Raw genomic sequence first — 19,241 nt, 5'->3', positions numbered from 1 at the left:
AAAAAAAAAAAAAAAAAAAAAAAAAAAAAAAAAAAAGATGGAGGATAAACCACAAGCTGGGGGTGTTCATGAGGACCACCTACAATTTCCTTAATTCAAAGACACCCAGATTTCTCGACCATCCATGAAACACACACACACAAGATGCACATGTTAAGGTGTTCATACATGTTAACAAGCATCACCTAGAGTGATGATCCCTGGGGCAAGAGGGGGAAAAAGCACTGAGGGAGGATGTTAAACTTCAGTCTCACCCATAGTGTTTTGTCTTAGGTTTTTTTGACGCAAGATGAATGTTTGGAAAAGCATCACAATTCCAAAACCACCAACACTCAGAAAAATATGCACCCAAAGGGGGGAAGAAAACCAGTAACACATGTGATGCTTCTTACAACCGGAATCTGTATTAAATAGTTCTGTTTGTACTTAATCCTTACTACTGCTTCAGAAAAACACTGCTGGGGGCTGACATAATGGATAAGGAAACTGAGGTACAGAGAGGCCACAACTTGCCCAAGGCCAAACAGCTAGGAAATGGTGAAGCCGGAATTTAAACCCTGTAAAGCCAGCGAGTTAAGCATGAGGCCATGCTCCTGAATTTGGATCAGGCTCTAGCTAGCACCTCTAACGACAATGTAATTGTCGGCTTGATGGCCCAAAACCCCAAAATCAAAGACAGAAACTGGGGGGAACAATCAGCAGGACAGGCCAGCAGTGAAGAGCAGCCAGGTAAGCACAAAGGCATGGCACCAGGCACAGCGCTGGCTCCACACTTGAAAGATGGACAGGCTGTGAGCCCCAGGAGCCCTTCCTGCTGCTAAGGCTCTGAAACAGGCAAGCAGGCAGAAAGGAACACACGCAGAGAAAGCAGTGACGCCTGCTGGGTGCCTGGGACATAGACAAGAAAACTCCCTGTAGACACAGGGAGCAGAGGAAGGGTCTGAAGCAGAAGCGGGCAGGTACAGAAGCTGGCCGGTCCTCCGAAGAGACAAAGACCCACAGCCAGAGTGACACGTGCGTGGGCAGAGCTTCCCCTATGGCAAGAACCCCCTCCTACACACTGATGCTAGACAGGTAAAAAAACAGAAAGGGACCTTCGTTTGCTGAAAACATTGTATTCTGGCCATCTTATGGGAGCAGCTCTGCCAACCTAGGAACCACGCCAGGTCCAGACACTGGCCTACAAGCATCAGAGGAGAAACCACAGGAGAACCAGTACCGTGCCATCTAAGGGCCTCAAAAAACGGACCAATCAGCTCCACTTGGTGGTCCAGCATAGTGAAACTTGGCTTTGCAGCCAGCCAGAGCTCAGAACCAGTACCTGTTTTTTCACTTACCAACAACATAAAACCATGCAAAAGCAACTTAAACCGTTAAGATTTGGTTTTCTCTTCTTTAAACGAGGGGTCACATCTACTCCACCCAGGTGTTGTGTGGCAGAATGACGTGGGGAAAGTACCTTTTCCTGCCCTTGCCCTACTCTGAAACCGTCTCTATGTAAGTGGAAGACTTTCCTCTCTACGCATGCAATTTTACAATCGCAAGTATTGTTTACTGGACACCTGGTGTAAGCCAAGCCACATGCCACACACTTTACATGTTACCCCATTTAATCTCAGCTCTGCCTCTGACCAGCTGAGACCTGAGAAAGCTTTTAACTTTTCTGAGCCCTCAGTTTCCTCCCCAGTAGAAGTGGAAATCATTTTGGCCTTACAGGGAGAGTTGTTACAAGGATCCACTTAGTACAATCATGCTAAGAGTTTAGCAAAGAGCCCGGCACACAGCGCTCAGTTTAACTACATCTATCATTACTATAATCCTTATTAATATTCTCAAAGTCTACTGACAAGGGAATAACAATAATCAGTCTACAAATGGGGGAAAAAAAACGAAGACGCAAACATATTAAAAGTAGCTACTAAACAATGCAACGGATATCTAAACCCCTAGTGTGTTCAACTCCAAGGCCTATGCTATTGAGCAGTCCATCACTGAAGACAGAGTCAGACACTCAGTAAACGTTATTTCTTCCCCAGGGCACTGTTTCCTAATCCAGCCCCTATCCAACTCTAGCCCGGGTTCAAAGGAAAATTCCTTAACCCTCATTTCGTCCTCTGAACCCGCTACGAACGCTAGGAACACGGGCAGCTGAAGCCTCACAAGAAAACAAGTCCCCAACCTTCCTTGGTCCTCTATTTCTTCACTCTAACTGAAACATGGAAGATTTTTAAAACGTCTAACAACTCTCCCACTTCGAATATTCTAAGAATCCCTAAAATCAGTAGGACCCATCGCTTTGTTCCAACGCATCACAATTCTCCGTACCCTGAAGGGAAACTGCCTCCCACCTTCCCCGTAAGTGGAAAGTTTAGCACGGTGGGCCAGATCCTCCTTTCCTCAGAACCTCCGTTTTCTTCTCTATATTGGGATTTGAGACTGAGTATAGGGGCCCTGAGTTTGGGATTGCACATAATTTGGGGTTTATCTCAAACACTCCGTATCGCGACTCTCGGGACCGCTAAAAGCCCCGCGTATGCAGCATGCATGCGTGTCGACACTCAAAGAACGCAGACACTTCTCCTCTTTTACAAGAGAATACGAGGAAATATGAGGCCAACTCGTTAATATAAGGCGCCCCACGACCAGCAGCTGGGGCAGAAACAAGCTGGCCGGAGAGGTCAAAGCAAATCAACAAAAAGGAAAAGGGGTACGAGAGGGGCCCGGGGCCTCTAAGCGTCCCCCGAAACCGCTCTGTCCTCATCCACGTGAACGAGGGAAAAGGGGCACCCCCCCGGTTCTCACAACCGCCATTTTGGAAACAAAGGGGGCGTGGAGACGAGGCCGTGGGCCAGACCGGAAGCGGAAGTGCCAAGGCAGCGGGAGAAAATGATGGGATTACGGGGCCTAATATAATCTCCTTTTAAGATAAAATAAAAAGATCTTAAAAAACAAAAGTTCATGTCGAGCCACCTGGCGCGCTCGCACCGCGTTCCCCGCGCCACCTCCGCCAAGACCACGTGGGGCGCGGGGACAGCAGCCGCACGCATGCGTCACGGGCCCGCGCCCCGCCGCCCCCTTCGCCTCACGGTGCGCGCGGCAGAACGCCGAGAACGTCACGTGAACGAGGCGCGCGCCACGGAACCGGGGTGGGGGGGCGCCGCGCAGCCGTCAGAGGTGGGGGGGAAGAGAGGGAGAAAATGGCGGGGGACAAACAGCGACGCGAACAGCCGCCCACACTTCAGCCCCGCGACCCCGGCGCCCTCACCTTGTTTATTCTCGTTGAGCTGCCGCTCGAACTCGTCGAAGTCCGACATGCTGAGGCGGCCGCGTAGGGCCCTGTGCAGCTCTCGCCTTGCCTTGCCGCCCGCTCCGGCCGCTTCGGCTACTTCCGCCGCTGGCCTCGGCTACTTCCGGCCGCCGCCGGCGCTTCGCCACCTCCTACCTAATCAAGCCTCCGGCAGCCCGCCCCACCCCGCCCGGGCTCCGCCCCCTCGCCCGCCCGCCCGCCCGCCCGCGAGTTTACCCCTCCCCCCGAGCCTGGCTCCGAAACGAGTCGGCTATTTTCGGACACTGGACGAAGGAGTGGCAGGCGGCAGCTTCGGCTCCTTCCGAAAATGCCCGAAGCTAGGTTTTCGCCGACTTCCTAGGTTTCCGTAACTTTTCGGAGATTAGCTCCTCAACGTTCGGAGGTTTCCGTGTGTCCTCGTGTTCCGCCGCGCCCAGCCCCCTCTGAGAGTTTGGCTTCTTCCAACAATTCAATCCGTCTCAGTCTTTGGCTTCTTCCACGGACTTGCTCGGCTCCTCTCTGTCCAAGCAATCGGCCACTTTCGAGAATCGTAACGGTCCGGCCCTTCGGCTCTTTCCGGAGCTCGCCCTTGGGATTAATCCCCTTCTGGGATTAAGCTCAATTCCAAGTTTCGGCTCTTTCCGGGGATGCCACTCGCTCACTCCTCCAGTCAGACAACTTCGGCTCCTTCCGCCACCGCTTCGTGAAGGCCTCACTCTCGGGGGACAGCTTCGGCTTTTTCCGTTGGTGCCTCGGCTCCTTCCGGCTTCGGGAACGGAAAAGGGAGGGAGGATAGAGGCGAGGAGGGTCAGGGAAAGAGATACGGAGGAGGGTGCGAGGTCAGGGTTCTCGGCACCTGCCTCTCCGAGTGGGGAAAGTGAAAGAAAAAAAGAGCTGGCCTCGCGGAGGGCCTGAGAAGGTTGCGCGAGACAAAAGCAGCCAGAGGAGTAAAGGGTGCGCGCGACCGCTGCGGAGGTTGCCAGCGCGGCTTTTTGCGCCTGCGCAGGGTGGAAGCGGCGGGTGGGGGGAAACGGGCTTCTGCGCCTGCGTGAGTCGTTCTGCGGCGTGCTCTCCCACTGCTCGGGTGGAGGGCGTTGCGGGGAACAGATTCCAGACTCCCCATTGCGCGTGTGCGAGACTTTCCTTTCCTAGAGTGAAAGTGCTTAATCCCCAACCGTTAAATCCGGCCGCCCTCTTGGTTGTCTTGGCAACCGCATCAACGCGCTCCGGCCCCGCCCTCCGCGCAGGCGCAGGGGACCGATGATCGCGCATTACTTCCTGGAGATGGATAATCTCACATTACTGCCCCCTGGCGGCCCAACGGAAGTATCCTCCAGGCTTCGCCTGGCCCCCAGGTGGCCTCCAGCGCTAAAGGTCATCGAGTCCCGCCGCGATCTGGTCCGGGTAGCTCAGCGGATAGTATCCATGCTGCATGTGTGTGTGTGTGTGAGACGGAATTTCGCTGTTGTCGCCCAGGCTGGAGTGCAACGGCGCGATCTCGGCGAAACGCAACCTCCGCCTCCCGGGTTCAAGCGATTCCCGTGCCTTAGCCTCCTGAGTACCTGGGATTACAGACTTGCGACACCACACCCGGCTAATTTTTGTGTTTTTAGTAGAGACGGGGTTTTTCCATGTTGGTCAGGCTGGTCTTGAACTCCTGACCTCAGGTGATCCGCTCGCCTCGACCTCCCGAAGTGCTGGGATTACAGGCATGAGCCGCCATGCCCAGCTGTGTCCGCGCTGCTTTTCCCGAGCACTGCCTCAAAGTTTTCTGGGGCACAGCTTCTTTCTCCATCTCTGCCTCCAGGGGGCTAATTACACCCCGTCTTCCCCGGCCTCCCGCCTGACCGCCCACCACGCTGGATGCCCCCGCAACCCAGTCATTGTCTTCAGGGCGATGGCCATCCCCTCCCAGGCACATCCCCCTCCTAGGAAGAGGCTGGAGCCCAGTTTATTCCAAATTTTCACGTCTTTTTTTAATTTAAAGTCTCTGAGTAATTCTCTGTCGCGCGGAGTTGGGAGGTCCGTCCGGGAATCGGGTGGGCAGCTCCTCCGCGGGGCAGCGGGGCAGGGAGCAGAGACGGGGTCTGTATAGTCCCCCACCCGAGACGGGGCGGCACCCGCCTGCCTGGTTCTGCAGGAGGAAGGCGCCCGGCGAGGGCAGGGCTGGGCAGCCCCAGCAGAAAGGGGTGCGCCGGCGTTCGGGAGAGGGACCCGGCTAAGGGAGCCTTCAACCCAGGGAGCGAGGAGGAGGGATAGGGCGCGGCGGGGAGAGGGGCGGGTCATCCACCGGGGGCTTGGGGAGGGCCGGGTCCACGGGGGAGGGAGGCCCGGGCCGGGGCGCGGAGACGCGGCGCGATCACCGCTTGAAGCGGTAGGTGATGGGCAGCAGCAGCTTGCTCTTCTTGAGCGCCTGCACCTTCTTGAGAGTCTCGTCGTCCAGGGCCAGGAAGCAGCGGCGGGAGTACTCGAGCAGGCGCTCCTTGGAGGGGTCGAACTCGCCCACCTCAGCCAGCTTCTCGGGGGCCACGATGAGCAGCTCGGCGATGGGCGTGGTCAGCGCCACGGTGTTCCTGTCCACGCGGTGGTGCTCGAAGGCCCGCGACATGCTCTTGAGCTTCTGGAAGGTGCCCAGGATCTTCTTGTACCGGCAGAGAACCCCATCAGCGTCCTTCACTGCGGGGGGAGGCGGGGACACGGAAGTGAGGGGCAGGGGGCAAAGCACAGGGGGCGGACACGGAAAGGGAAACGGCCATGGGAAGGAAGGATCCCGGCGGTAGAGGCATGGGCCGGTGTAGAACAGGAGGCCGAAGAGAGGAGGGGAAAAGTGCATCCAGAGTTTGGACCAGTGGAAAGTGGGAAGAGGCAGGCCCAGGGAGGAGGGTGAGGAGAGAAAATGAGTCGCGAGACTGAGTTAAACCGACAGGGTCCCAGGCCCGGGCGGCGCCCTCACCCTCTGCTCCCTGCCTCAGGTGAATTCAACTTAAGCCTCACGCTCCCCGTGAGACAGGTCCTCCAGCAGGCCTCTTTCTCACTGATGGTTAAAGAGGTGCCCAAGGTATGCGAAGGTGGACCAAAACTTAAAGAAAGTAAACCCAGGGCAGGCCCCGTAGTGTGGCTCACGCCTGTAATCCCACCACTTTGGGAAACCGAGGCAGGCGGATCACTTGAGGTTAGGAGTTCAAGAGCAGCCTGGCCAACATGGTCAAACCCTGTCTCTACCAAAAATACAAAAATTCGCCGGGCACCATGACGCACCTCTGTAGTCCCAGCTACTTGGGAGGCTGAAGCAGGAGAATCACTTGAACCTGGGAGGCAGAGGTTGCAGTGAGCCAAGATCACACCACTGCACTCCAGCCTTAGCAACAAAGCGAGACTCCCTCTCAAAAAAATAAATAAATAAACTGAGGACCACACGTGAAGGGGAGAGAGAAAAAACCTGGTGGGTCTTTCTCCAGCAAGGTGTAGGGGTTTGGGGAGAAAGGAGGGCCTCTGGGAAGGTCACACAGCAATTCAGCAGCCCAAGACCTCAGCGCCCACCCCATGCACCCCACTCACCCCGCTGCCTCTCCCGGGCCTTGGGCTTCCCAAAGCGCCTCCGACTGGCACCTCCCTTCTGCTTCTGCCGCCTCTTCTCGCTGGCACTGCCTTCTTCCGACGCTCCGCTAAGGGAAGAGGCTGCTGATTCGGGGTCTGAGGCTTCGCACCCAGCTCCGCCCCGGCTGTCCCCCTCAATCCGCCGTGGCCCAGGCTTCACCCGGCAGTGGTCCTCTGGAGAGAGAGACACACAATGAGCTACCAGACCAGAAACCCCATCACAGGTCCCGGGACTGACAGAGGCTGCAGTCCCCAAAACTGGATCAGGTGGTCACAGGTGGAGCATTCTCTCAGAGGCGTGGGTTGGTCACAGGTCTTGGGGAAGCACCCAGAACCAAGGGCCTCAGGACCCCTGTGACTGTGTGTGCTTCCCATGGAGGAGGGACTGGATCTGGAAGCCCAGGAGGCAGGCAAGGCCTTGGCTGGAGTCAGGGGGTTCACACCCTGAGAGAAATCAGGGGCCCTGGGTCCAGCAGGCTGGTTCCCACCTCTACCCAGATACAAGGTCCTCTAGAAGGTGGGTTAGGGGAGGGGTCTGGTGCAAGGGTCCCCACTGGGAAAGTGCTGGGGTCGCAGGGCCCAACCGTCTGTGCAAAGGAGTCAGAAACCCAGGATGGACCCCTCAGCGGAAGGAGACAGTGGCAGGCAGTTTGCTCCAGAGCACAGGGAATGTCAGATTCCACAGGCCCCTAGCCCAAGCTTTTGGGGGAAATGGTTAAATTCACAGAGAGATGTGGGAACTTTTGAGGGGTCTTCCCAGCCAGGGAGCTACCAAGGCGGAGCTGAGGGTAGGTAAGGTAGAGTGTGGGTTCTCTGGGACATGGGCTAAGGGTCTGGGGCAAAGGACCTGACCATCTGGAGAAAAGGGTGGGGCTGGGCTTCCGAATGTATGAAGCAGGGCACAGGGTCCCAGTGGTCAAGAGAAGATGCTAGCTGTGAGCTGGCTGGGGCGGTGGGCTGCTTCTGGCCATGAATTAGAGGAAGGGACATGGGTGAGGACTACCTGGGAACCTGGGGCAGGGTCTGGGGGACAACACATGCTGAGGTCCCCACCCGAAGAGCCCCACTAAGGGACTTAATTTCTTTGATGGGGAAGGAGGGCTCATTAACCAAGGATGGGACACAGTGGGTGGGAAGACAGCCCCTGGTGTCACACAGGGGAGGGGACAGAAGAGGCTAGATGGCTGGACTCCTGGATCTCAGAGAAGACAGGCCTGGGAAGAGACGCGGGGACCCCCGAGGACACCCAGAGGACTAGGATGGGCCTCTCAGCCAAAGAGAAGAAGGAACATTCCCCTAGGAGTCAGGAAGAGAGAAGCTCTCAGGTCCCAGAGTCCCTAAAAGCACCCAGGGCTGGGAAACATGGCAGGGCACTTGAGGCTGATGGAATTCGGGGAGCTGCCTGAGAAGGCAGGAGGGGCCCCAGGAGATAGTTCGTGGGGATGAGGCCTTGGAGGCCAAGCAAGAAGGAAGCTGGGCTTGAGGCCCAGAAACAGGCAGGGAGCTAGCAGAGATGGCCAACATGGCAGGTCCCACACAGCCAGTCAAACAGTGGAGCCTGGAGCCTGGGTGAGCGGGTGCCCAGGAGCGGGACAGGGAGGTGATGGGCCCAGTGTGCCCCACAAACACACCTGCATCCATCCGAGCAGAAGAGATGAACTTGTCCAGCTGGCAGCGCAGGAAGTCCCTCTCTTCCTCCAGGTCCTCAATGCGCTTCTGCAGCCAGGAGTTCCTCTCCAGGGCCATGTGCAGCTGGGCCTTGACACTGTTCATCAGGGCCAGGGTAGGGGACGTGTCCTCAGGGGGCTCTAGGGACACAGCAAGGGTGGGGCCCAGGTCACACCTTGGGACTCAGGGCCTGGCTTCCCAGCTGGCTCCAATCCCTCCTCGCCCCCTCAGCTCACCCTCGAAGTTTCCCCGAGAGGGGCTCAGACTGTAAAAGATCTGTGAGTCTAGGTGGGGCGCCTCGTCGAAGGGGATGGAGATCTCGAAAGCCTCATCGTCCTTCACTGGAGAGGAGAGGCCCTGGGTCACCCCAGAGAAGTCCCCAAGCCCCTCAGCCCACCCCCCAACCACGGCAGCCTGGAGCCAACCGCACTGGGACCCAGGGTAGGGAAGGGGACCCAGCTTCCTCACTTGTCCGCCTCCGGCTGGTCCGGTCATTCATGGCGTGGCTTCCTGCGGACCCCAGCAGCCGAGCGCCTCAGAGGCACTGGACAGAAACAGCAGCCACAAATGGAGGGACGCGGACGGACTCGAGGGTCCATCCTGGGGGAGGTGAGATGAGAGAGGAGGGAACCCTGGTCTGAGGGAGGAGGGAGCCCGGACCCCAGCACTGAGGCCAAACACGCCCAGGTTCAAACTCCTGGGCTCCCAGAGACGGGCAGGAGGCCCAGCCGCCTAGGTCCTGGGGAAGAAGTGAGCTGGGGACGTGGGCTCCCAGCCATGGAAGGAAGAGGAAGCTGAAGCCCTAAATTGCTGGGTGCCCCAAGGGGTCACCTGAGCAGGGACACATGGCCTGCAGGGCAAGAACCCTGGCTCATCGCGGGCCACCTCCGGGCCTAAGCAAGAGGCAGGTGCAAGGGAAAACTGCCCCAACTTCCCAAGATAGAGGGAGGTCCGGCCCGTGCGCTCCGCCTCCCCTACCCCCGGGGCCCCATATCCCTCCCCCGCACTCGCGTGGGCGGACGAACCCTCCCGGCGGTGGGGGCTGGGCGCGTGCGCAGTACGGGGAAAGGTCACGCGTGGGGATGCGCCCCCTCCCGCCCCCGCCCTTTGTCCCGCGAGTGGGAGGGGGAGCAGTCGTGGAAAGATCCCAGCGGGGGCATGAACCAGGCCAGGGTTGCAAACGCGGCCACCATCCCCCGACCGTGGATGCCTGGGGTCCGGGGCCCCCCAAGCTCACCCACCCGCGCGCGGAATCCGGCTCGGGGACCGACGGCGGCGGCGCCCATGCCCGGCGCCGGGGAGCGTCTGCAAAGTGACACGGGGAGCCGAGGGAAGCGCGCACTCACCCACGAACAGGGGGGGCTGCAGGGTAGCGAGTCGTGGAACTGAGCGATGGAACGGACAGGGACGGGGGGACTCGCCCCGTCGGGCTAGGCCTGCGCTTCTCGTTCGAGAGTCCCTGGGTCCAGGTGAGGCCTGTCGTTTGCGGCAGAAGCAGGGGGATGCACTTGTGCGATGGTCCCTTACAGCACTCCCCCGCCCTCCCCAAAGCTCAGGCAGGGAACGTCACGAAATTCCCATCCAGGAGAGCTGGCGAGTCTCCGGGGGTCCCCGCGTTCGGTGGCGCTGTGCCCAGTGGGCCCGAGAGAAGGCAGGAGAGTTGGAGCGAAAGAATCTACTTTTAACGATTCCTCTGGAACTAGCCAGCGCGGACCCCCACAGAGCCCCCGCCTCCCACAGCCAGACTCCAAGGTTCCCAGGGATGTGGGGGCCAAAATGGGGGAAGTTACCCCTCTACCGGAAAACGAGGGCCAGGAGCACGCCACCCCCACCCCCACCCCCATGTTGGTAATTAAGAGCTGGCTTTGGAGCAGAGCTACATTCCAGTCCTGACTGTTCCTGCCCCTCCCCAGCCTGTTAACTCACCTGTAAAATGGGGACATTACAAGCCCTAAATTTCTTGCCAGGATGCGGTGCTGTGACAGGCAGAAGCTCAGCCCAGCAGCTGGCCATAGTCAGCGCTGAAGAGAGGGGTGCTGCTAGTATTGAAGTCGGATGATGGGGTGTGATCGCAGCCTCTGTGAGGCTCTTTCCCACTTCGGGGAGTTCGAACGGGAGATTTGTTCTTCCTCCCAAGGAAGTGGTCGGAAGAACAAACAAGGCCTAGCACAGTGCCTGGCACAAAACAGGCAAGGAAAGTGAGCTAATAAACAGATGGTTATTAAGCTTCAGGCTCAGCTCCACCTGCCTCTCCTGTTCACCAGAAGCATCCGGCCAGCCCTTATGAAAGCAAGGTCTTAACTCGATAATCTAAATGTCTGCACCCCCTTGCAAAGCTGTGACCATGATCTTCCCCTCCCTTTACAGATAAACTGCAGCCTGGTCCAAAAATTCCTGGACGAGCCACCTGCTCTAGATTGGTCTTTTCCAAAGTACAAGATCATGGGTGGAGAATTCAAAATAGGATGGAATCAGCAGTTTAAAAAAATAATTAGCCGGATGTGGTGGCACACACCCATAATCCCAGCTACTCAGGAGGCTGAGGCAAGAGAACTGCCTTCACCCGTGAGGCAGAGGTTGCAGCGGGCCAAGATGGCACCACTGCACTCCAGCCTGGGTGACAGAGCAAGACTCTGTCTCAAAAAATAATAATGCTTGATTAAAAAAAATCTGCACATACTAAAGCTAACTATGGTAAAGAAATGTTTGTCTTGAGGCCCAGTGCCGTGGCTCACACCTGTAATTCAGCACTTTGGGAGACGGAGGCGTGTGAATCACCCAACGTCAGGAGTTCAAGGCCCATCTGGCTAACATGGTGAAACCCCATCTTTGCTAAAAGTGCAAAATTAGCCGGGCATGGTGATCCACACTTGTAATCCCAGCTACCTGGGAAACTGAGGTAGGAGAATCACTTGAACCCAGGAGGTGCAGTTTGCAGTGAGCTGAGACCATGCCATTGCACTCACTCCAGAGCAAACACTTAAAAAAAAAAAAAAAAAATTAAAAAAAAAGGCCTGTAATCCCAGCACTTTGGGAGGCTGAGGCAGGCAGATCACAAGGTCAGGAGCTCCAAGACCAGCATGGCTAATATGGTAAAACCCTGTCTCTACTGTAATCCCAGCTACCTGAGAGGCTGAGACAGAAGAACTGCTCGAACCCGGGAGGTGGAGGTTGCAGTGAGCCGAAATTGTGCCACTGCACTCCAGCCTGGGCAACAGAGCGAGACTCCATCTCAAAAAAAAAAACAAACTTGTTTCACATATATTTTGTGTATCTGTGTACTCCATTGCCATATAAAATCTGTTAGTTTTAAAATTTAAGTTTAAAAATATTCTTTCCAGATGACACAGGTCTTCAAGAGCTGAGGCAGGGTTAACCCCAGAGTACGCCAACCTTCCTATTCCCCAGCCAGGCGAGCTGTCTCCCTGCTAGGCGGCCACAAAAGAGGGTCTGAGATGCCGTCTCTAGAAACAAACCTCAAGTGCTCAGAGTGGGAAATGTGTTTATTGTTTGATCAGTCTCAGGCCTGGTTGGGGGTGTAAGGCAGAATGGGGGGGTCCCTTCCCCAACAGCAGCACAGGCCACAGGAAGATGGCACAGATTCCTGATGACCCCAGCCATCTTTTATGAGGCCAGAGGATTTCCACTTTCCCAACCCCCATCCAGTCAAGGCTCTGCCACGGAATAGCTGATCTCTTTAGGCTAGAGGACTCCACTCTGCGTGGGGTTCATTCCCATCTCAGCTCCAAAACACGGAGGACCTGAAGACTACTCACGGATTCCTCCTTCGGGCAGGGCTCTGCCTTTGAGATGCGGCTGCTCTGTGTCTGTCCAGGGCCCTGAACGCCAGCCTCAGGCTCTCACCAGGTGTCTGGACAGGAGTCCAGGCTCCCTGCAAAGTCCTGTGGTACCTGGGGCACCCAGCCACCCGGCTCACGGATGCTTCCACCGCGTGTGTTTCTGCAGTGTGTTCTGCTCCATAAAGCGGCGAGGGCAGTGTGGACACTGGAACGGGCGTTCCCCGGAGTGCACCCGGCTGTGCTGGGCCAGCTCACCCGCATCCCGGAAGCGGCGAGGGCAGAGCGGGCACCCGTGGGGCCGCCCACCACCCGCGCGGTGAATGGAGATGTGCCGTGCCAAGTGGCTGGCCCGCTTGAAAGCCTTCCCACAGGTGTCGCACTTGAAGGGCTTCACCTCCGAGTGGGTGATGCTGTGTCGCTGAAGGTACGACATGTACTCGAAGACCCTGGAGCACACTGGGCAGCTGTAGCACTTTTTCTGGCCTGAAGCCCCATTGGCCCCCGGCTCCCTCTTCGACTCCTCGTCCACCAGCACAGTGTAGGGGACACCCTGAGTGTCAATGAGCAGGTAGTGGTTGGGCTTTGGAGGGGATGAAGTCTGTGGAGCTCCGATGGAGGAGGAAGGTCCAGGTTCCGGGGAGCGGCATGTCCGACGGGGAGGGCCCTCCATGGTCTCAACGGAGGAAAATGCCAGGGGCTGAGGGCAGCGGGATGGCAGCACCAGCATCCGGAGGGGTGGCTGAGGCCTGGCGTATGGGAAACAGGATAGGAAGGTTATACAGAAGAGGGCAGCTCAGCACCGTAGGCTCCGTCCTTTTCTCTCCCTATACCCGCCCCAGGACTTCTGCAGCCCCTGGCCCCTCAGTCCCTCCTCTCCAGTCCCACTCACAGCTGGACTCTGTGGCCCCCCGAAAAGTTCCCAATCTCCCTCGTTGGAAAACCTTTTCCAGCCTCGGTGCACCACCACCCACTGTACTCACAGGACTTCTTGACCTGCTCTGCACAACCTGGACCTCGCTCTAACTTTCCCCTTTGTGCCCTCCCAGGTCACTGGGTGCCCCACTCCGCAGGCCTCAAGGCCTCTCTCTCCCCTCTTTCTGGCTCCTTACAGGGTCTCCGTGTTGGCCCATCCTACATACTCCACTCAAGCCTTTCCTGCCCCCTCCATACAAGCCAAACCTACTCACAGGGGCTGCGAGTTAGGTCCTCCAGGTTCTGGGTCCCCCTCCAGGCACGTGCCTGGAGAACTCTGTGCCCCCGCCCCCGCCCCGTCCAACCACCTCGGGTTCTCGCTAGTCCTCGCCCGGCCACCACCAGGCTCGTTCTAGGTCCCAGCACTCTCCAGGTTTCCACCCCCAGGGCCGCAGCTCTCGCCTTCTGGGCCTTTCAATGTAAGTTCCCGACTCCTGAAAGCCCCAGAACAGCCCCCTCCGGTGCCTGCCCCACCTCCGCCCGGGCCCAGGTACCCTCCACGCGGCCCCGGCCCTCCCGCCGCCCGCTCGCAGCCCCCTCTCTCTTCCCGGCCCCCGTACCCAGTGCAGCAGCCTCTCAGGTCCGGGCGACTCCAAGTGGCCCCGGGCTACCCTCGCAGTTGCAGGCGGCGGCGGGAAGGGGACTTCTGGGTGTGCCCCAGGAGCAGACGGCGCCGGCCGAGAGAGAGGAGCCGAAGAGAGGAGAGGGTCTAGAGAAGGAAGTTGGGGGCGGGGCGCCGAGGCCATCGCGAAACGGCTCCGGCCAGAAACACACACCCAGAAGAAGGTTCCTAAGCAAGGAAGGTCCGGTCTCCACCCCCCAGCACCCAAGGCGCACGCACACGCAAGTAAGACCCTGAAAATGGAGTGCGGAATGTTTATTGAGCAAAGGGTAGGGAGCGTGGGCGGAAGGGGGGTAGGTACAGAAATGAACCAGACCGTGCCCGTGCTCTTTATCATCTCTTCCCCGCTGACAGCCACCGGCTCACCGCTCCAGAGGGCAGGAAACCAAGGCTTAAAGGTCACGTCACTTGCAAAAGTTCACACAGCACAGCTGGACCGGAACCCAGTTCCGACTGGTTCCCGGGTCCAGGGAGGGGCAACGACTTTGGTCTACATCACACAGCTAGAAAGGGGATAAGGAAAGAATGACGCGCCTCCCTTTGGAAGGTGGGGAAACTGAGGCCCGGGGTAAGGCAGTAACCTCAGCAGAGCCAGGGAGTGTGTGTGGGAGTGAGTGACGCTGTGTGGGTCAGACTTGGTGGCCCTGAGAGGGCCAGGGCAGCACAGGCCGGGTCTCGAGCTTAGTGGAGGCGCACGTGCTGCGCCAGCTCCGCGGCGTCCTGGAAGCGGCGTGGGCAGAGAGGGCAGGTGTGCGGCGGCCCGGCGCGGGCGCGGTGCGTGGCGCGATGCCGCGACAGGTGGCTGGAGCGCTTGAAGGCCTTGCCGCAGGCGCCGCACGTGAAGGGCTTGAGGTCCGAGTGCGACACGCGGTGGCTCTGCAGCCGCAGAGGGCTGGCAAAGACACGGGCGCACTCGGGGCAGCTGTAGCCCTTGCGAGGGCCGGGCTCTCCTGGGGGCGCCTCGCGCTGGGGCGGGCCCCGGGGCTCCTCCTCCAGCTGCACCGTGTATGTGTAGGGGACCCCATTGGCGTCGATGAGGAGGTGGCGGCCCAGCCGCGGGGGTCGGGGCCCCGCCGCCGAGGAAGGCGTGGAGGAGGGGCCTTCCGCCTTGGGAAAAGGGGGAGCCTTGGGGGGCGGTGGGTCCATGGCCTCCGGAGAGGAGGACCGAGGGTGGGGTGGCCGCGGCGGCAGCAGCAGCATCTGGAGCGGCAGCTGGGAGCGGCGGAGGGGAGATTAGTTAAAATTGCCACTTCCTTTAAGGAAAAGCTCCCTAAAATGGAAAGCGTTCCCACTATCACTGCTTGTTACCATTTATGCGCCATTTACCACCTCCCCAGTAAAATAAAAACTCTTGACTCCAGCCCAGCTCTCCCACGTTCCATCAGCCTGCCTCGGAGAGGGCCTCCAACTGAGCTCGGCAAAACCGTGCCACCGCCTGCTGTTCCTCCAGGGCCCACCTCTCAGCACCCAGGTCAAGTCTGAGGGCGTGGCCCCCGATTTTTCTTCCCTTTTCTCCTCTCAATCCACCCTAGCAGACAATCAATCCTCCAGTCTGTTTACCTCTTTTATGTCTCACAGCCCGGCCCTCCTGACCTCCGGGATTTCTCTAATCTGTGTTTTCTTCTTCCTCTGTTGCCCAGCCCCAGTTCAGGTTGCTTCCCCTCCCTCTGTCCCCCCACCCCACCCCCACGGGCCCCGCATCAGCCTCCGCGCCCTCCTGGGGCTCCATCCCCGCTACATGCCGCAGGGCCTCCCCATCTTCAGATTCCGTGGCCTCCCTCACTTCCTTTCTAGGTGCCTCCCCAGAGCCCCACTAACCCAATTCCCTACATTTCACTAGGGCTCCTCCATTCTGCTCCTACACTTAGCACCTCGAAGTCTAGCCACCTCTCCCCACTACGGAACCCATCGTCTCATCCATCTATAAAGAACCCCGAAGATGCCTCAAAGGCCTGCCTTATGTATACCCCGTCCCCTCAACCTGGCTACCTGCTACGTTCTCCCCAAGAGCCCCCCTTTCTCCCCCGCCCCTACAGACGACGGTGACATCGTGACTTCTTTCTATACCCATCAGGGGGCTTCTCCCAGACCCAGTTATGTGCACCAGGCCCTGGAACTCCGCTTCCCACACTACCTCTCCAAAGCCCCCCTTTCCCTCGTTTCTCTGTACATCTGGCATCTCATTCTTCTCTTCACCTCTTCCAGGAGCCCCATCCCTCTCCCCGTTACACACAGCATGGTCCCATCCCTGTTCTTTCGCTCTGCTCCCCTTGTTTCTGGGAACCCCGGCGCCTGGGCGTTTTCGCCCCCAACCCGCTACACCGCCCCCCCCCGACCCTGGGGCCCCTCTTTTTCCCCTCACTTCTCGGCCCCCGTACCCCGTGCGGCGGCCTCTCGGGTCCTGAGGAGCGGGCCGAGGTCCCGGGCTGCCCCGGGCTTCCCCTGGCGAGCGCCGGCGGCTGAACCGAGACTTCCGGGCAGCTCCGGCCGGCGGCGCCGGGGACGCGGGGACTGGGGGCGCGGGCGCGGGGGTGCGAGGGGCGGCGGCGTCCCTGGGAAAAGGCGCCGGCCGGAAGCGCGCGAGCCCCGCGCAGAGGTTCCGCCGCCTGGAGCCGGCGCTCCCACCCCCCGCCTCTGTGGAGCGCCCTGCGGGAAGGGGACCCGAGGCGGGGGGGCCCACGGAAGACGCCCGCCCCCGGCGGCCCAGCTCCCCTCAAGCCTCCCGACCTTAACAGTTCGGCCGCTTTGACAGAGATCGGCCAATAAACTGATACTAAGCAAAGTTAAGTCTTGGCCCGCAGGCCCACAAGGGTTTGTCCTCTTTCCACTGGGTGGTAGCTCCCTGATCCGCCGTGGCCACCCACCGAGGCAGAGGGCGGGAGAAGGGATGTTCCTGCCGGCTGAGCAAATGGGGAGACCGAGGTCCAGAGGCCAGCCATTCACTGGCTCCGATGTGGCACGGGCCTGATTCTCCATCCAGCAAATGGGGAGACCGAGGCCCAGAAGGCCAGACACTGCCAGATAGAGTTTGGGAAGGTGTGTGCTTCTCACAGGCACATGCGGGAACTGAGGCCACAGAGGACCAGACTGCTGAATATGCAGGTGGGGAAGTGTGAGGTTTCCAGAAGTCACGTGGGGACACCGAGGCGCAGCGAAGGCGGAGGTAGGAAACGCTGGCAGTGCCCCCCCGGAGAACCGTTGGAAGCCTGGGCTCTGGCTGCGCACACGAAGGACTTGGGCGTCCAGAGCAACCGCGGAGCCGCTGCAGCCGCACTAGGAGCCGCACACACGGTCGGCACTAGGGGCAGCTGCCGCTCACGTCCGGCTGCCAGTAGCGCCCGCAGCTCCTCCTCCAGCCACGTGGCGCCTCGGCCTCGCAGGACGGCGGCAGCAGCAGCATATGCAGGTGCAGCTGGGAGTGGGGGACAGAAGGGGAGTTACTGTAGCAGCCAGCCCCAGGACCCTGGGGGTGCCACAGCTACGTCCTAGAGCACTGTCCATCAGAACCTTCTGCAATTGTGGAAAGTTCTATGACAGTCACTAGCCACGTGAGACTCTTAACACTCTTGAAATGTGGCTTGTGAGTCAGAGGACCTGAATTTTAAATTTCCCATTATCAGTCTGGTGGCTCAGGCCTGTAACCCCAGCACTTTTGGAGACCAAGGCGGGCAGATCACCTGAGGTCAGGAGTGCAAGACCAGCCTGACCAACATGATGAAACTCTTGTCTCTACTAAAAATACAAAAATTAGCTGGGCGTGGTTGTGTGCCCTGCTGTCCCAGCTACTTAGGAGGCTGAGGCAGGAGCATCACTTAAACCCAGGAGGTGGAGGTTGCAGTGAGCCAAGATTGTGCCACTACACTCCAGCCTGGGTGACATAAGACTCTGTTTCATGATAATTTCCCAACATGGTGAAACCCCATCTCTACTAAAAATACAAAAATTAGCTGGATGTGGTGGTGCACACCTGTAGTCCCAGCTACTTGGGAGGCTGGGACTGAGGCAGGAGAATTGCTTGAGCCCAGAAGGCAGAGGTTGCAGTGAGCCGAGATAGCGCCACTGCACTCCACCCTGGGCAACAGAGCAAGACTCCATCTCAAAAAAAAAAAAAAATCTAATCCCCAATGTTGGAGATGGGGCTTGGTGGGAGGCATTTGGATCATGGAGGCGGATCCTTCATGAATGGCTTGGTGCCATCTTCAAGGTGATGAGTAAGTTCTCGCCAAGTTCACATGAGATCTGGTTGTTTAAAAGAGCATGTCTGGCCAGGCACAGTGGCTCTGGTCTGTAATCCCAGCACTTTGGGAGGCCAACCAAGGTGGGCAGATCACGAGGTCAAGAGATCATGACCATTATGGGGAACATACTGAAACCCCATCTCTAATAAAAATATAAAAATTAGCTGGGCGTGGTGGTACACGCCTGTAGTCCCAGCTACTCAGGAGGCTGAGGCAGGAGAATCGCTTAAACTTGGGACACAGAAGTTTCAGTAAGTCGAGATCATACCACTGTACTCCAGGCTGGCGACGAGAGAGAGACTCCGTCTCGGGGGGAAGAAAAAAAAAAAAAAAAGAGCTTGTCACCTCCCACCAGTCTTTTGCCCCCACCATGTGATATGCCAACCACCCCTTTACCTTCCGCCGTGATTGTAAGCTTCCTGAAGCCCTCACCAGAAGCAGCTGCCAGGACCACACGTCCTGTGCAGCCTGTAGAACTGTGAGCCAACTAAATCTCTTTTCTTTATAAATTACCCAGCCTCAGGTATTCACTCATAGAGATGCAACAAAACTAACACAATTTCTCTCTTTGAGTTTCAGACCATATAACTAGTGGCATTATAGTGGTCACAACCCCCACCTGCACTGCTATCCCTGAAAATAATGACAACGATAACCAACATTTATTGAGCCCTCACTCGGGAACAGCCATCGCTAAAGCACAGCATCCTCAGGGCAGAGCTACAAGGGAAGTGCCATGAGGATCCCTATTTTACAGATGAGGGAAGCAGAGCTCAGAGAGGTGGTGTGACTGGTCTGAAGCCACACATCCGCAGACAGGATGGCCAGGACAGCACCTGCTTCTGCCTGCCCACAGTCAGTACACATGACCCTTGCAAGCAAGCCACACACTTCCCTGTAATCCCACGGTCGCTGCCGCCACGCCAGAGCAAACCACCGCCATTTACCCCGGCTTACAGCAGCAACAGTCTCCCCCTCCAACCCTCTCCCTCCCCTCTCGATTGTTGGCTTTTTTTTTTTTTTTTTTTATTTTGAGATGGAGTCTCACTCTGTCACCC

At 58.2% G+C, this 19,241-nt stretch overlaps 4 protein-coding genes and 1 long non-coding RNA gene across 12 annotated transcripts in view; 1 reads left to right on the top strand and 4 right to left on the bottom strand.

Moving 5' to 3' along the window:
• Positions 1 to 4,355, bottom strand: part of U2AF2 (U2 small nuclear RNA auxiliary factor 2) — an 18,870-nt gene extending 14,515 nt beyond the window's left edge. The window contains exon 1 of one of the 2 annotated variants that reach the window (XM_017546598.2): positions 3,266 to 4,355. In XM_017546598.2, coding sequence (XP_017402087.1) covers positions 3,266 to 3,314 — 49 coding nt within the window. In that variant the 5' untranslated portion in view covers positions 3,315 to 4,355. The remainder of the gene's footprint in view (positions 1 to 3,265) is intronic. The other variant, XM_017546599.2, reaches the window with a different exon arrangement.
• Positions 4,356 to 4,462: 107 nt separating this feature from the next.
• On the top strand, positions 4,463 to 5,269 carry LOC119473865. The gene is made up of 2 exons (XR_005203115.1): positions 4,463 to 4,690; positions 5,094 to 5,269. It is a non-coding gene; the product is annotated as an uncharacterized LOC119473865 (long non-coding RNA).
• Positions 5,237 to 10,707, bottom strand: CCDC106 (coiled-coil domain containing 106). Of its 7 annotated transcripts, XM_037745005.1 has the most exons (7): positions 10,478 to 10,707; positions 9,898 to 10,027; positions 9,020 to 9,151; positions 8,788 to 8,892; positions 8,515 to 8,691; positions 6,845 to 7,057; positions 5,237 to 5,962 (listed from the first exon to the last, which is right to left on the bottom strand). In XM_037745005.1, exons 3-7 carry the CDS (start codon positions 9,048 to 9,050, stop codon positions 5,646 to 5,648), a joined length of 843 nt encoding a protein of 280 aa, XP_037600933.1. In that variant the 5' UTR covers positions 9,051 to 9,151; positions 9,898 to 10,027; positions 10,478 to 10,707; the 3' UTR covers positions 5,237 to 5,645. The 7 variants fall into 7 exon arrangements, with proteins under 7 accessions (XP_037600933.1, XP_017402100.1, XP_037600935.1 ...); XM_017546611.2 differs by lacking the exon at positions 10,478 to 10,707 and having other exon boundaries at positions 9,020 to 9,095; positions 9,793 to 10,391; XM_037745007.1 differs by lacking the exon at positions 10,478 to 10,707 and having other exon boundaries at positions 9,020 to 9,095; positions 9,898 to 10,391.
• Positions 10,708 to 12,036: 1,329 nt separating this feature from the next.
• Positions 12,037 to 14,103, bottom strand: ZNF581 (zinc finger protein 581). The gene is made up of 2 exons (XM_017546612.2): positions 13,884 to 14,103; positions 12,037 to 13,097 (listed from the first exon to the last, which is right to left on the bottom strand). The coding sequence occupies exon 2, from the start codon at positions 13,076 to 13,078 to the stop codon at positions 12,485 to 12,487; it is 594 nt and encodes a 197-aa protein (XP_017402101.1). The 5' UTR covers positions 13,079 to 13,097; positions 13,884 to 14,103; the 3' UTR covers positions 12,037 to 12,484.
• An 82-nt stretch (positions 14,104 to 14,185) lies between these two features.
• Positions 14,186 to 16,609, bottom strand: ZNF580 (zinc finger protein 580). The gene is made up of 2 exons (XM_017546613.1): positions 16,324 to 16,609; positions 14,186 to 15,157 (listed from the first exon to the last, which is right to left on the bottom strand). Exon 2 carries the CDS (start codon positions 15,143 to 15,145, stop codon positions 14,627 to 14,629), a length of 519 nt encoding a protein of 172 aa, XP_017402102.1. The 5' UTR covers positions 15,146 to 15,157; positions 16,324 to 16,609; the 3' UTR covers positions 14,186 to 14,626.
• Positions 16,610 to 19,241: the final 2,632 nt, after the last annotated feature.

Source organism: Cebus imitator, unplaced genomic scaffold (assembly GCF_001604975.1).
Source record: "Cebus imitator isolate Cc_AM_T3 unplaced genomic scaffold, Cebus_imitator-1.0 Scaffold190, whole genome shotgun sequence".
Taxonomy (NCBI): domain Eukaryota; kingdom Metazoa; phylum Chordata; class Mammalia; order Primates; family Cebidae; genus Cebus; species Cebus imitator.
The sequence above is the reverse complement of the archived record's forward strand: the minus strand, read 5'-3'. Positions and strand labels throughout refer to the sequence as shown.